The 14,692-nt window shown below is 46.7% G+C and overlaps 2 protein-coding genes across 9 annotated transcripts in view; one reads left to right on the forward strand and one right to left on the reverse strand.

Moving 5' to 3' along the window:
- The window catches only part of LOC147006805 (F-box/LRR-repeat protein 4-like), a 37,842-nt gene that overhangs the window by 21,839 nt on the left and 1,311 nt on the right, over positions 1-14,692 (reverse strand). Inside the window, exons 2-4 of one of the 8 annotated variants that reach the window (XM_085867866.1) lie at positions 13,218-13,417; positions 5,437-5,519; positions 1,830-2,258 (exon numbers count right to left, since the gene is read on the reverse strand). In XM_085867866.1, the coding sequence (XP_085723992.1) occupies positions 1,830-2,258; positions 5,437-5,477 (470 nt within the window). In that variant the 5' untranslated portion in view covers positions 5,478-5,519; positions 13,218-13,417. Of the gene's footprint in view, positions 1-1,829; positions 2,259-5,436; positions 5,520-5,939; positions 6,610-13,217; positions 13,418-14,692 lie in introns of those variants that run through there. The other 7 variants (XM_085867868.1, XM_085867861.1, XM_085867865.1 and 4 more) reach the window with 7 other exon arrangements.
- LOC147006806 (uncharacterized) overlaps positions 11,926-14,692 on the forward strand; it is a 46,390-nt gene continuing 43,623 nt past the window's right edge. Inside the window, exon 1 of the mRNA XM_085867859.1 lies at positions 11,926-12,023. The gene's annotated coding sequence lies outside the window, so the exon portion shown is untranslated. The remainder of the gene's footprint in view (positions 12,024-14,692) is intronic.

The raw sequence follows: 14,692 nt of genomic DNA on the forward strand, positions 1-14,692 counted from the left end.
AAACCTATCTCCTACAAATATTTTTTGTTCGGGCTGCAAATTGGCATGAAGGGAGCGAGATAGATTGCGCACAGAAGTCTTAGCTTCGATTTTTCGATTTTTTTTCGATTTTTTGACCACTTTAAAGGGCCGTTGCTAGGGCCCGGGGTCCCATATTCGAAAGCACACGATTCCCAGAAATATTGGTCCAACCTACCAAATTTCATTGGAATCGGTTGAGTGGTTTAGCCCCGAGGCTTGACCAAAGTTTCGCGGACAGACAGACAGATGGAAATGTCCAGAATAAGGGTGCTCTAAGAGCAGCGAACAAATGAGATTGGGGGAAAATAAAGCATGGAGAATAAACACAAGGCTAAGAAGCTGCAAAAAAGGGGAACAAAACTCATCACTGAGGTTTTTGGTTCACGAAAAAATATTTTCACGGAAAAAATAAGTGACCACTATATTCGTTATTGTTGTGTGTCTGTATGTCTGTCTGTCTGTCCCGAGCATAGCTCCGTGGGTTTTGATCCGATCCTGATAAAATTTGGGTGGGAGGTTTATATCATGATCTCGTTGTGTTTTCCTGAGAATGGGCGTGGTGCGCTCATTATGGGCGGAGCCACGCCCAAAAAACGTGTGTTTTTCGGGGGGAGCCGATTACAATGAGCATCTTCTCCTCGGGGGTTTGTCGAATCTGGCAGGGGTTTCGGTATTTAGTTAGCCCAATGGCACCTGCATAGCCCCACGGAGCTCGATTTTTTCATTTTCGTCCCAAGGTCAAGGTCACAAGGTCACGAACTTAGAAAATTTCGAGTTTTGACATAAAAATCATACGACCGCTCAAACTTTGAGAGCTGGGATGACAATATTTTTTATGCATAATCTTGAGGTCATTCCCCACCTAAAGTCTTGAAACCATTTTGCTCTATCTCAAACACCTTGCCCGTGGCGCCCCCTTCAAGTTTGTTTTTACGCTGATTTCATCAAAGTATGGATAATCCGAGGAGTGCGAAATGCCATACAGCCTATATGACGTCATATTGTTCCTGGAATGTTCCAGAGGAAGTTTTGCACCAAAGGACATAATCCTTGACCTTTAAAGTTCACAAAGGTCAAATTTTCAAAGTTGTGGGAATCGAACCGGGTTTTCGACCTTCTTCGATGAACTAACTCCAATAAGCTATAGCACGTCTCCTGTTTCCTTATTTTAATGTCCACAACATTGTTTTGTGATCTTTAAAGGTTATGCAAAGGTCAAATTTTTAAAGTTGTTGAACAAAACCGGGTTTTCGACATTTTGCAGCTACCACATCATGTTGATCACCCGTCACTCGTACCACATCATGTTGATCATTTTTATAACTTGGTCAAAAATTATCACATTGTCTCATCCTTGACTTCTGAAACAATCTACATCGTCAAATACCGCTCGTGAACCACCGTCGTCTTCAGACTTGTTCCTCTTGCAGCCGTGCTAACCATTGTTGTAGGCAACCAGGCCTGTGCAGCATTTTACACATGACCCTAAGCGTGCTGGGATGTCATTTGCTTCAATAACACATGGGCCACACCTGTGTGGAAGTTCGTGCTTTCAATATACACTCATTTACCAAGGAGTTTCCAATATATTGTCCACTACCTGAAGCTCAAATATTATAAAAACCAGGTAACTAGTCCATTTATACAACAAATATGTCATTGAAACCCCGTTTTCATCATTTAAGACCGGTCAGAGGCTCAACATACTCCCAAAGCAAACGATAATTGGTCATTTCGTCCCTTTTGGACTCGCGAGCAGAAAGACTTTAAGACTCGTTGGAGATTCAAACAAAAAGGGTCATTGGTACCTGTCCACATCAGAGTCTTCACCTTCATCCCATGACCTGGCCAGAATCTGAACCACATGTCCAGGGTGGTACATCTGCAAGATCGAGACCCTGGTCGGGAAGACGGGCTCATCGAAAAGTAACTCGATGAAATCCTGGCTTTTACACCACTCGGGATTCTTGGGACAACGTCCGGTTGTCCATCGGGACAAGTGGTCCCACGACGCCCCGCATGTGCTCGGCACGGCCACGTCCGTGAAGTCCCCGGCGAGGGGACATATGTCAGGTGGACCCTCCATGTTTCTGGTGGAATTCCCTCCGCAGTGGGAGCTCAGATCCAGAACTTGGCTCACGTATTGAGACAGCTCGGGAAAAGACTGCTGCGTGAACAAACCTTCAGTGTCTTCCTGCAGTTCGAGTCCATCTCCATGATGTTGGTTTCTCCTGGTCCTGTTGAACAGGAAGTGCAGAGCAGGCTCAACATGCAAGTGTATTACATACAGTTGTTGGAATAAAATCCACAATCGCGATCCAGCACTCGTAGATCACGTGGTCATTATTTATTGCACTTGTTGTGGTTATCAGGAACTCAGATTATGTCATCACTTCCCCTCCCCTCCTCCCCCCCTCCCACTGTATCACTCAAAAACTGACTCCAATCTTACAATCGTGCATTTTACTCGTTAAATGCTAAAAGATCTACAAAAATCTATATTTGCCACCAATATTGATTTCCAAAATCAAACTTATGCAACTTTAAAAAAGGCGTTGAGCATATTACAAGTGAAAATATAAATACACCGTTTACATGTTGAGAAAAAAAATCCAGATTATAAGTCCACCCCTTGTGAAGACGTGAGAATGACATTTCGCAGATCTACAAACAGTAAGGGAGGCTCACGTCGGCCATGTTGATGACGTCGGCACTGCATCCTAGCAACGACCGTTTGAGCCATTGTTTGGCATAGCAACAAAACAGAGAATGATATTATTATAAATTTAATCAACTCATTTAAAATGTTTCGGGATATTATGAAACAGTGGCACAGATTACTTGAGAGCCAATGGATATTAATTACTTAAACGTCGAGTACTTGGACTGCAGACCGTCCACCTATGATCCGCACTCATTCCATTCTCGGAATTTCTATCGAATACGTAAAGCTCAGTTCGTATTTGTTTGTTTATATTTTCTTCAAAAACAAAAAAACTGAACCAAATCAAACCAAGTCTTTCATGTTGGCTCAGGGTACCCCAAGTATGGTTTACGTCAGTGTAGTTTATCGAGGGCAGGGGGTTTAGGGTGGGGGGAAACCACAATTCTCTTGGTGGAAATGTTGTGGTTTTGCGAAGTCAGCTCTCCCCCGAGGCTCTGGCACACAACATATGGCGGTCGAGCCAGATATTTCATTAGTATCCGTTCAAATTAGCCCTTTCCTCATGTCTAGTGTGTTTATGGGACAAAATGCATTGCGAGGGCTTCTCAATAAGTCTTATTCCCATTCTTTATTCTTTCATCGATTTCATTTCCTTTTTTGTCTGAGAAATGGTTAAGGACGTTCGATCCAGGGTCTTTTTTTAACTAAAATGACCGCCAGTCGACCGTATTTCATCAGATTGAAAAATAAAACGAGGCCCACGTGTTTGCCATCATATGCTGTGCTGTTGCCAAGTTTGAATGGAATCAGACCGTGCAGGGCTGAGAAATTGTTGGGGGAACATTTAAGTAACAAAATGGCTGCCAGTCGGCCATCTTGGATCTGATCTCGCAAAAAACGACGTGCATCTGTAAACCATCATTCATTCTCTGTGTGCCAGGTTTGATCGACATCAGTAAATGCACGTCCGAGAGAGGTTTGAGGACGTGTTCAAAACGGGGGTTTTACAATTAAAATGGCCGCTCGTCAGACATCTTTGATCGCGTCGCAAAACAAAGGAGGGGCATATGTGTACTATCGTGTGTTGTATTTGTGCAAAGGTTGAACAAAATCGATTCATACATCTCCAAGATATGGTTGTGGACTCCCACCCCTCTCCTCACACACCCTTCTACTGGAGTGTTTAACTCCCCCCCCAAACCCCTTTCCTCACTCTTCCTTGTTCTCCGGCTTCACTAGCCCACCCCCCACCCCTCCTCTCTCCCCCATCTAACTCGCAAACAACCCCCCCCTCCCAGAGTGTATGGCGATATTTGGTGAGGCGCTCTCACACCTCCTTGCTCTTCACCCCCCTCCCTTCCGAGCTCCCCCAACCCTCCATCCTCTCTTTCTCCACTCCCTCCCTTCTCTCTTCCTACCTTCCCTCCTCTCTCTACCTCCTCCCTTCTGTCTTCTCTTGCTCCACTCCCTCCTCTCTCCCTCGCTTCCCCCTCCACTCTCCCTCCCTCTCTCTCCCTCCCCTTTTCTCCACCCTCCCTCCTCTCTCCCTCCCTTTCCACTCCTCTCTCTCTCCCCCCTTTTCTCCACGCCTCCCTACTCTCTCTCCTCCCCTCTGTCCTCTCTTGCTCTAGTCCCTGCTCTCTCCCTTCCCCCTCCTCTCTCTCTCCCTCCCCTTTTCTCCACCCCTCCCCCCCTTCCCCTTTCTCTCTCTCCCTCCCCTTTTCTCCACCCCTCCCTCCTCCCTTCTGTCTTCTCTTGCTCCACTCCTTGCTCTCTCTCTCCCCCTTTTCTCCACCCCTCCCTCCTCTCTCTCTCTCACCTCCCCTCTGTCCTCTCTTGCTCCAGTCCCTCATCTCTCCCTTCCAACCTCCCCTCTCTGTCTCCCCCTCTTCTACCCCTCCCTCCTCTTTTCCCCCCTGCCTCCTATCTCGACCCCTCACTCCTCTTCTTCCCCCTCCCTCCCTTCCCCTTCCTCTCTCCCTCCCCCTTCTCTCTCTCTCCCTCCCCTTTTCTCCACCCCTCCCTCCCTCACCCCCTTCTATCTCTCCCTCCCCTTTTCTCCACCCTCCCTCCTCTCTCTCCCTCCCCCTTTCTCCACCCCTCCCTCCTCTCTCCCTCCCTTCCACCCGCCTCTCTCCATCCCTTCCCCTTCTCTCTCTCTCCCTCCCCTTTTCTCCACCCCTCCCTCCTCTTTTCTCCCTTCCCCCTCCTCTCTCCCTCCCTTCCCCCTTCTCTCTCTCCCTCCCCTTTTCTCCACCCCTCCCTCCTTCTCTCTCTCTCCCTCCCCTTTTCTCCACCCCTCCCTCCTCTCTCCCCTCTGTCCTCTCTTGCTCCAGTCCCTCCTCTCTCCCTTCCCACCTATTCTCTCTCCCCCCCTCTTCTCCCTCCCTCCTCTTCTTCCCCCTGCCTCCTATCTCGACCCCTCACTCCTCTTCTTCCCCCTCCCTCCTCTCTATACAACCCCTCCTCTTCTTCCCTCCATCCTCTCTCCCTTAATACTTCCCTCAGCAAACCGACGGGTTGTATTTGCTCGTGTATAAATATCATCAGCGAGGATGGATGAGGATGATGTGAGCGAACTTCCGAGCAGATGGATCACGACCTCGGGTTAATGATAGAGAGAATGGAGCAGAATGTTCATGAAGAACAACATGACGTCATTTGATTAAATACGTCAGCGAAGCGACGGGTACTTGGGCTGGTACATCCGATATTTAGATTTCCCACCCTGAAGAAACCCCGGTACTTACCGTGACGAATGGCGTCGCCACCGTCCTCCATTTCGGTTCATTGTTGTGGATCGACAAGAAAAACCGAGGTGAAGGTCAACGACCTGGAGAGAACAGGTAAAGGTAACAACGACCTGGAGAGTTCAGGTGGAGGTAACAAAGACCTGGAGAGTACAGGTAAAGGTAACAAAGACCTGGAGAGTACAGGTAAAGGTAACAAAGACCTGGACAGTTCAGGTAAAGGTAACAAAGACCTGGAGAGTACAGGTAAAGGTAACAAAGACCTGGAGAGTACAGGTAAAGGTAACAAAGACCTGGAGAGTACAGGTAAAGGTAACAAAGACCTGGACAGTTCAGGTGGAGGTAACAAAGACCTGGACAGTTCAGGTGGAGGTAACAAAGACCTGGAGAGTACAGGTAAAGGTAACAAAGACCTGGAGAGTACAGGTAAAGGTAACAAAGACCTGGAGAGTACAGGTAAAGGTAACAAAGACCTGGAGAGTACAGGTAAAGGTAACAAAGACCTGGACAGTTCAGGTGGAGGTAACAAAGACCTGCACGTTTTGAGGCCTCCTGTATCAACACTGACGATCTTTTCCAGCGAAGTCCACGACCAGGAACAAGCGCTGAGAAGTCCGTCACCGTTGACTCCGCCCCCAACATCCGGAAACGGCGGTTTGTGCTCCGTTCAGATGACGTCATCACTTTTTCACGTTTTTTTACTCAAAAACCTACTTTAATCTTATCATCGCACATTTTACTCCTTCAATTCTTTCCTAGATCTACGAAAATCTAGATTTGCCACACTTCCCGTGTTACATCGGTGTTGTGCTGATATTTGTAAATAAATTAAACCTCTGAACTGGCCAGCTGGCCCATCGTGCCTGTGTGACATTTTACACTAATACTCTTTAAATTTACAACTCATGACTTGGTTACCTGTGGTCGGGTAATCTCATGATCGTGCCTTGAACATTCACATTGACCCCATGGATGTACACAACGATGAACATGGGCGTCGCCCGAGGAGGAAGTACTTTTGGCTCGCTTCTTCGACCAATCAGAGTGCCAGGATTGAGTGACGTCACACATTCGGTTCCGTTTCATCACTACCAGGAAGCATCAACATCACGTGTTTAAATGTTCACCATCATGAACCGATTTCCTTCGTAAAGACGTTCTCATGGAGTGTCTGATTCACGTGATGCAGTGCGAAGAGTGTTGGTTGGGGGGCATGGGGGTTGGTTGGGGGCATGGGGGTTGGTTGGGGGCATGGGGGTTGGTTGGGGGGCATGGGGGTTGGTTGGGGGCATGGGGGTTGGTTGGGGGCATGGGGGTTGGTTGGGGGCACGGGGGTTGGTTGGGGGCATGGGGGTTGGTTGGGGGCATGGGGGTTGGTTGGGGGGCATGGGGGTTGGTTGGGGGACATGGGGGTTGGTTGGGGGCATGGGGGTTGGTTGGGGGGCATGGGGGTTGGTTGGGGGGCATGGGGGGAACACTCACCAAGCTGCCCTGTAAATGGTTGAATTTGGATCGACAAGGTCGGGCCATTGGATTGCGCACGACGTGCCGTCAATGTCGATGATTTTTCGATGATCGACATTTGACGTTGTGGGTCCATTGATGTTGAGGAATCTACTGATGTGGACCTGCGATGGGGGTTGTGGACCCGCCGTGTGGAGATGTTCTGGGCTGAAAGGATATGTGTGTGTGTGTGTGTGTGTGTGTGTGTGTGTGTGTGTATGTGTGTGTATGCGTGTGTATGAGTGTGTGTGTGTGTGTGTGTGTGTGTGTATGCGTGTGTATGAGTGTGTGTGTGTGTGTGTGTGTGTGTGTGTGTGTGTGTGTGTGTGTGTGTGTGTGTGTGTGTGTGTGTGTGGTGTGTGTGTGTGTGTATGTGTGTGTGTATGCGTGTGTATGAGTGTGTGTGTGTGTGTGTGTGTGTGTGCGTGTGTGTGTCGTTATGTCTGGCTTTGTTCTTGGTGTGAAGGTACAGCAATTGATCTATGTTTTGATCTCCTCCATAACTCCAAAACCATGAAACCTAACATCCTGAAACTTTGCATGGACATGAAGAAAACTCCAAGGAAGTGCAAGGGTGAAAACTGGATGTTCCGGTTAATTAAAACAACCTTTCTGATGATAATTTACGGCCTTATTTAATTATATCCTTAATCAGGCGACATTTCCGGTCATCCCTCTGTATGGAGTCTGAAGGTGTTGGATTTTTGTGGGATAACGAGTGGGGGGTGTAAACCAATATGATGCTGTGTCCATGTTCGCTCAACTCTGTATGGGATTTTTGTGGGATAACGAGTGGGTATAAACCAGTATGATGCTGAGTCCATGTTCGCTCTACTCTGTATGGGATTTTTGTGGGATAACGAGTGGGTATAAACCAGTATGATGCTGAGTCCATGCTCACTCTACTCTGTATGGGATTTTTGTGGGATAACGAGTCGGTATAAACCAGTATGATGCTGAGTCCATGTTCGCTCTACTCTGTATGGGATTTTTGTGGGATAACGAATGGGTATAAACCAGTATGATGCTGAGTCCATGTTCGCTCTACTCTGTGTGGGATTTTTGTGGGATAACGAGTGAGTATAAACCAGTATGATGCTGTGTCCATGCTCACTCTACTCTGTATGGGATTTTTTGTGGGATAACGAGTGGGTATAAACCAGTATGATGCTGTGTCCATGCTCACTCTACTCTGTATGGGATTTTTTGTGGGATAACGAATGGGTATAAACCAGTATGATGCTGAGTCCATGTTCGCTCTACTCTGTATGGGATTTTTGTGGGATAACGAGTGGGTATAAACCAGTATGATGCTGAGTCCATGTTCGCTCTACTCTGTATGGGATGTTTGTGGGATAACGAGTGAGTATAAACCAGTATGATGCTGAGTCCATGTTCGCTCTACTCTGTATGGGATTTTTGTGGGATAACGAATGGGTATAAACCAGTATGATGCTGAGTCCATGTTCGCTCTACTCTGTAGGGGATTTTTGTGGGATAACGAGTAGGTATAAACCAGTATGATGCTGAGTCCATGTTCGCTCTACTCTGTAGGGGATTTTTGTGGGATAACGAGTAGGTATAAACCAGTATGATGCTGAGTCCATGTTCGCTCTACTCTGTGTGGGATTTTTGTGGGATAACGAGTGGGTATAAACCACTCTTCTGGGAAGGCTTTCCACCAGATGCTGGAACATTGCTGCGGGGATTTGCTTCCATTCAGCCACAGGAGCATGAGTGAGGTCGAGCACTGATGTTGGGCGATTCGGTCTCTTTAATGAAGAAGTAAATGTTCGGCAACCCATCGAGTTAGTATGGAGATCAGTGGGCATACCTTGTTTGGTTGGAAGACATTCCATTAAAATGGCGGCTCTGTTCAAGTTCTGGCCAGGTGGAGATGAAAGGCGTCCTTGTTGAGAAGAAGGATGGTGTTGTTTCAAGAGACGTTGAGGTTTCACAAAAGCACAAACCTCATGAAAGAGGATCAGAGATCAACACGATTGTCCTGAACAATTAAAACCAATCAAACCACAATACAAACGTGTTTCAGCCAAAAAAAACCCCCATCTTTGAACATGAACAGCACTCGGTAGAGCGTATACATCTGCCAGGTTAAACAGTTTCGGCTTTGTATTCCACTGATCGGCTGGTTCTGGATTCGGACCTGAACCAAAATTGAATCGGCTTGTTCTTGTCGCATCACCAACTCACCCACCAAGTTTTGTCATAACTCGTCCATAACTTTTGAAGATACAGTATCCTGTCCACAGACAGACAAACAAACAAACAGGTGAAAACTTCACCTGCGTCCACCTTCGATGGCAGAGGTCATTACAATCGAAGTTTCCCAGTATTCCCCCTTTTCCAATAAAAAAATTGTTCTGCTTACGAGAAAAAAAACTTCAGGAAATGTATACACTCTTTTGGGTTTTCATCAAATGGTCTTGGTTGGCCACAATGTCAATGCTGTAAAAAGAGAGACGAAAGCTCGGGTCCGAGGACCTTCATCTCCGCTCAACAAAGATATTTAAACCGAGAACCAAGTCCCAACATATTGTTTGTTAATATTCTTGATGGTAATGAGTGTCACAAGAGAATCAACTAATTACATAAAGCTTCTATGAATTGTTGCCATGGCAAAAATAACTGTCAGTGATGTCATAGATAGATGTAGTGTGGTACACAAGAGCATTAGCAAACTCGAAGGGCATTCTTCGACGTCGTGACGTCACCAGAGATGCCTCCGCCCACATTATTACATCATTGTACAGACTTGTACCAAGTTTGATTTACAATCCCTGAACCCAGATTCCAAATATTAAATGATTCTGGATGCCAGACCATGCATCTGATCAGGTTGAAATTGAAAACGTAGCGTATATTCCCCCATCATGACTCGATCATAATGATGACGTTTCACGTCGATTGATGAAGCGGTTCCAAAGAAAGAATTTAAAAAAAAAAAAGATTTTCATTCAATCCAATATGGCTGCCAAACCATGTGACCTATTAATTATATTCGTGAATACCCTGGTATTCCCAAGCCTTGGGGAACATGTAGGTGAAGTTTTCCCTCGATCTGTCAAGCAGTTCTGTGGAAGAACATTTATAAAGGTTTATTCTTCAAAAAAAAAAATCATAGCTGACAAACCATGTGACCGATGACGTCATAGATGGAGAACTTTTTGTTCCTCATGGACAGGCGATCAGACCTGTAAAGTTTCGCTTTGATCTGTTCGGCCGTTTCGGAGAGGAGGATTTTTTAAGGTTTTTATATTAAAAACAATGACTGCTGAACCATGTGACCGATGACATCATCAATGTTTCCCCCCATACAATTTAGCCCGAGATTACCCTCAAAATTTCTCATACTGATCGGATAAAGCGTTTGACATTGTGCAATTATGACGTCATAACGAAGCCATCAATGACATCATCATTAAAAAAAAAATCACACTAGTTTCCCATGGGGGTACTTACTTCACATGTGCCAAGTTTCAATTTTTTCCATGCAGCGGTTTCGGAGTTACAGAGGTCCAACGTTTATCATTTTTTCCAACACGGCTGCACCGCCACGTGAACTGTGATGTCATAATCATAAGATTCTGTGATTTTTCTTGGTGAACCGGCTTCGATGTCCGTTGGGTTGTTGTGCTTGTACGGTGATGGTTTGTGTATGGTGGTGTGTAGGTCGTGAGTGTGGATAGTGATGTGTGGGTTCCACGTACGGTGGTGTATGGATAGTGGTGTGTGAATGGTGATGGGAGTTGTAGGTGTGTATTGTGTTGTGTGGATGGTGATATGTGGGTTCTGGTGGTGTGAGAGGTTGTGTTTATATGGTGGTGTGTGTGTCGGTGATAGACGTGGGTGGGGATGATGTGTGGATGGTGGTGTATCGTTAGTGGTTGTGTATATGGTGAGGGTGTGTAGATAGATGGTGGTGTGTGTGTGTGTGTGTGGATGTAGGTATGTGGTTGGTGGTGGTTGATATATGTGGTTAGATATATTTTTTCATTGACCGCCAATGGTTCACAGACAAGGAGCGAGGGGACATGGGATATGAATGTAAAACACCACGAACAGACGCATCGTGCTGGGAATATTGCCTTGTGGGTTGGGAACAGCGGTTAAACCACTATGATCACCGGGGTGTGCGTGCAGTGCACGGAGTCCGAGCAGGCGTGAACATCGGGAATTCTTGCTCCATTGTTTGGAGCATAGGATCCAGCATGATGGCCCAGTGTGTGGCCCAGTGTGTGGCCCAGCGTGTGGCCCAGTGTGTGGCCCAATGTCCCTTGAAGTTCTGTTTGTCGTTCCCTCGGGTTTTCTCTTCATATTGGTTGACGTTCAGTGTTTAAAACGGATCGAGTACGAACAACCATAGGTTGGCAACCATTGCGCAAGCTTGAAGGACCTCATGGCCTTGTGTGTTGAAGTTCCTTGTAAAAGGAAACTCTTATCATTCGTTCTCCTTCCCTCCTTCCCTCTCCCTGTCCTTCCTTAATCCCACCATCACCCCCTCTCTTTCTTTCCTCTCCTCACCCTCCCTCCATCCTTTCCCTCCATCCTTTTCCCCATTTTCCTATTCCCTATTTATTTCATTCCCACGTACTTTCTTTTCCCGTTTTCCTCCCGTCATGAACCCCCATCTCCCCCTCAGGTGATTTCACTTCCATTGGGGTTTATTCAAGTTTCCGGGTTCATTCCCCATCACTGATGTCCCCACATTGTCAGTTCCCGATGACATCTCGGTTAAAGATGATTTCTCTCAGTTAAAGATTATTAATTTAAAACTTCAAAGCGTCAAAGCTGATTTTTCAGGAGAGTTCCCACTTCACCCCTTCCTTTACCTCTTCAAATGAGCCCGGAGCCCGCACTGTCAACGAGGCCGTGGACGAGGCGTTCGGGGCTTGTGGAAGGGGGCGGAGTTAAGGAGAGGGGAAGAGAGAGGGGCGGGGTTCTCCGTCGCGGCTTGATATCAAAACGCGGGGGGCGGGGCCAGGGCGGACGAGCGCGCGCCAGGGCCAGGACGGACACCTGGGACATTGCCATGAAGATCGTGAGCGCTGAGAGGGCTCTTTACGGTCAGACTTGTCCGAAACCGATGTGTCTGTTCTTGTCCGCATGTTCCTCCTCCCCATCGTGTGGTGTTCAAACAGTGAGTGACTTGAGGTGAAGACCCGTGTTCAGTATTTCGCGCTTGGTTGGTCTCATCATCGCGCGTACATCACCGGATCCTCCACAGAACCAAAAGGATTACTCTTTGTCCGACTTGCAGGGACAAGCCACGTACAGAACACAACGTGGAGAACATGACGGAGACTTTGTTGTGTGTCTGTACGTGGCTTGTCCCTGCATCATCACCTGCATCGTTTGGAATGTTTTCTTGATTTAGAATGTTTGTCCACACATAACACATGATGACGCATGGCGATTGTGAATATGTTTACTCGACACCACCGAACATGTGCTGTGGCTGGCAATGATCACAAAATGGCGGCCTCAGTACAAAATGGGGTCCTCAGTACAAAATGGCGGCCTCAGTACAAAATGGCGGCCTCAGTACAAAATGGTGTCCTCAGTACAAAATGGCGTCCTCAGTCCAAAATGGGGTCCTCAGTCCAAAATGGGGTCCTCAGTACAAAATGGGGCCCTCAGTACAAAATGGGGCCCTCAATCCAAAATGGGGTCCTCAGTACAAAATGGGTCCCTCAGTACAAAATGGGCCCTCAGTACAAAATCGGTCCCTCAGTATAAAATGGGTCCCTCAGTACAAAATGGGGCCCTCAGTACAAAATGAGGTCCTCAGTACAAAATGGGGCCCTCAATCCAAAATGGGGTCCTCAGTACAAAATGGGGTCCTCAGTACAAAATGGGGTCCTCAGTACAAAATGGGTCCCTCAGTACAAAATGGGGTCCTCAGTACAAAATGGGGCCCTCAGTACAAAATGGGGTCCTCAGTACAAAATGGGTCCCTCAGTACAAAATGGGTCCCTCAGTAGAAAATGGGTCCCTCAGTCCAAAATGGGGCCTTTTGTAACCTTTTGCAATAAAATGCCCTCGTTACTAGTCCTTCTGGCCAATTTCTCTGTCGTGATATATGCTTATGCCCCCCACCCTGTGACATAAAACATACCAGATGTCATCCGATCTCAGGGAATTCGCATTCTTTTCTTAAAAATAAAAGAAATAAAAGAAAATAAGAGCAGTCAATAAATAATTTTTTTTTTAAAAGGTCCTTTATTTTATCCAACAAACAGCTTGGCATCTATCCTCACCTTTTAAAGCTCAGTTCGAGACTACGCACCTTCCGCGGAGAATTTGTCTGCCTGGGATTGGGAAAACCAAGCATTCCAGCAGAGATTCCTCACTTTTGGCTCCGTTGGCGTCCACCCGTGGCCAGGCAGAATCCTTGTCCGCGGCTGGAGGCTGTCATCCCATCCTCGTCGCCAACTGTCGAAGCAGGTTTTCCAGCTCCCTCAAAACAGTAAAAAAGAGTACGTTTACATGCAAGCAGTTTATTCGATAAAACAAAAGAACACTTCCATGCACAGGAAGGAAGGCCTCAACTCACAATGATATTGCGAGTTGAAGACTTAAAGTTTACGTAGAATCTTGAGTATACGTACAGTTTTTATGATGACATCAGATGGACTTTTGTGGACTTCAAATTTGCAACATAGAGAGGTTTTGGTTTGTTTTGGAGTGCTGTTTTCAGCCTCGGGAAGGGGTGTGGGGGGGGGGGGAAATAGAAAGGAGCCATGGTTTGCCTTGCTGACTAAATGGTCACCAGACAATGGTCATCAAACAGATAAGATTTTACAAGGTTGTTTTCGACTTGAACAGAGAAATGCGTCGTCTGCTCGTTACAAGCTTTCTCAGCAAATACATTTCTTAAATTCTTTTTCAAAGCACTAAACTAAGACAAGTTTGAATTTTACATCATTATAAATTCAATCAATAATTCAGTTTCCACAGTGCCTCGAGGTGGAGATGGAACACTGTTCTTTGTGTCCTTTCATTACATCCTTAAAAACAGTAAGTTTCCTGTTTGTCATAATTTTTTATTTTCTTTCAATTCGGGAGGCAGATTAAAAGTATTATCTTCCTCCTCCATTTCCACGTGCAATCGGGACAGATTCATCGTCAAAGTACTGATGAACTCTCCCTCCCTAACCCTCATTCCTTCCCACATCCCTAGTTTGTCCAAGTCTCCCTCGAATTTGTCCTTTAACTCACCTGTTGGTGTTCACCACTCTCCCCCCCCTCTCTCTCTCTCTTGTTACTTTTGTTCTGATCCCTTCAGTGTTCCAACTCTTCCACGAGCCTCGACTTTGCATACAAAAAAAATCGGCAAAACAATCCAATCCAGATCCCAAAACGTGTGAACATTTTCTTTCTCAGACTTGATCCGTCAGTTGTAGTTCGGATTCTTCCTTTGTTAGACTTCTGTGATGAAGATATTTCTTCTTATGGATCAGACGAGGGGTGAAAGATGACAGAAACCCCTTCACTTATAAATGGGAACAATCTGCCCCTCCCACATCATTCCCTCCCCTCGCATTCCCTCCTGCTCTGTTGACATTCCCTCTCACTCCTCCAACATTCCCTCCCACTCTCCTCGCATCCCCTCCCGCTCCGCTAGCATTCCCTCCCACTCCTCCAACATTCCCTCCTACTCTCCTCATTCCCTACTCCTCTGCTGACATTCCCTCCCACTCCCCCAACATTCCCTCCCACTCTCCTCTCATTC

This window comes from Eptatretus burgeri, unplaced genomic scaffold (assembly GCF_056783735.1).
Source record: "Eptatretus burgeri isolate ZD-2024b unplaced genomic scaffold, Ebu_testis_v1 Ebu_testis_scaffold_3153, whole genome shotgun sequence".
In the NCBI taxonomy this organism is placed as follows: domain Eukaryota; kingdom Metazoa; phylum Chordata; class Myxini; order Myxiniformes; family Myxinidae; genus Eptatretus; species Eptatretus burgeri.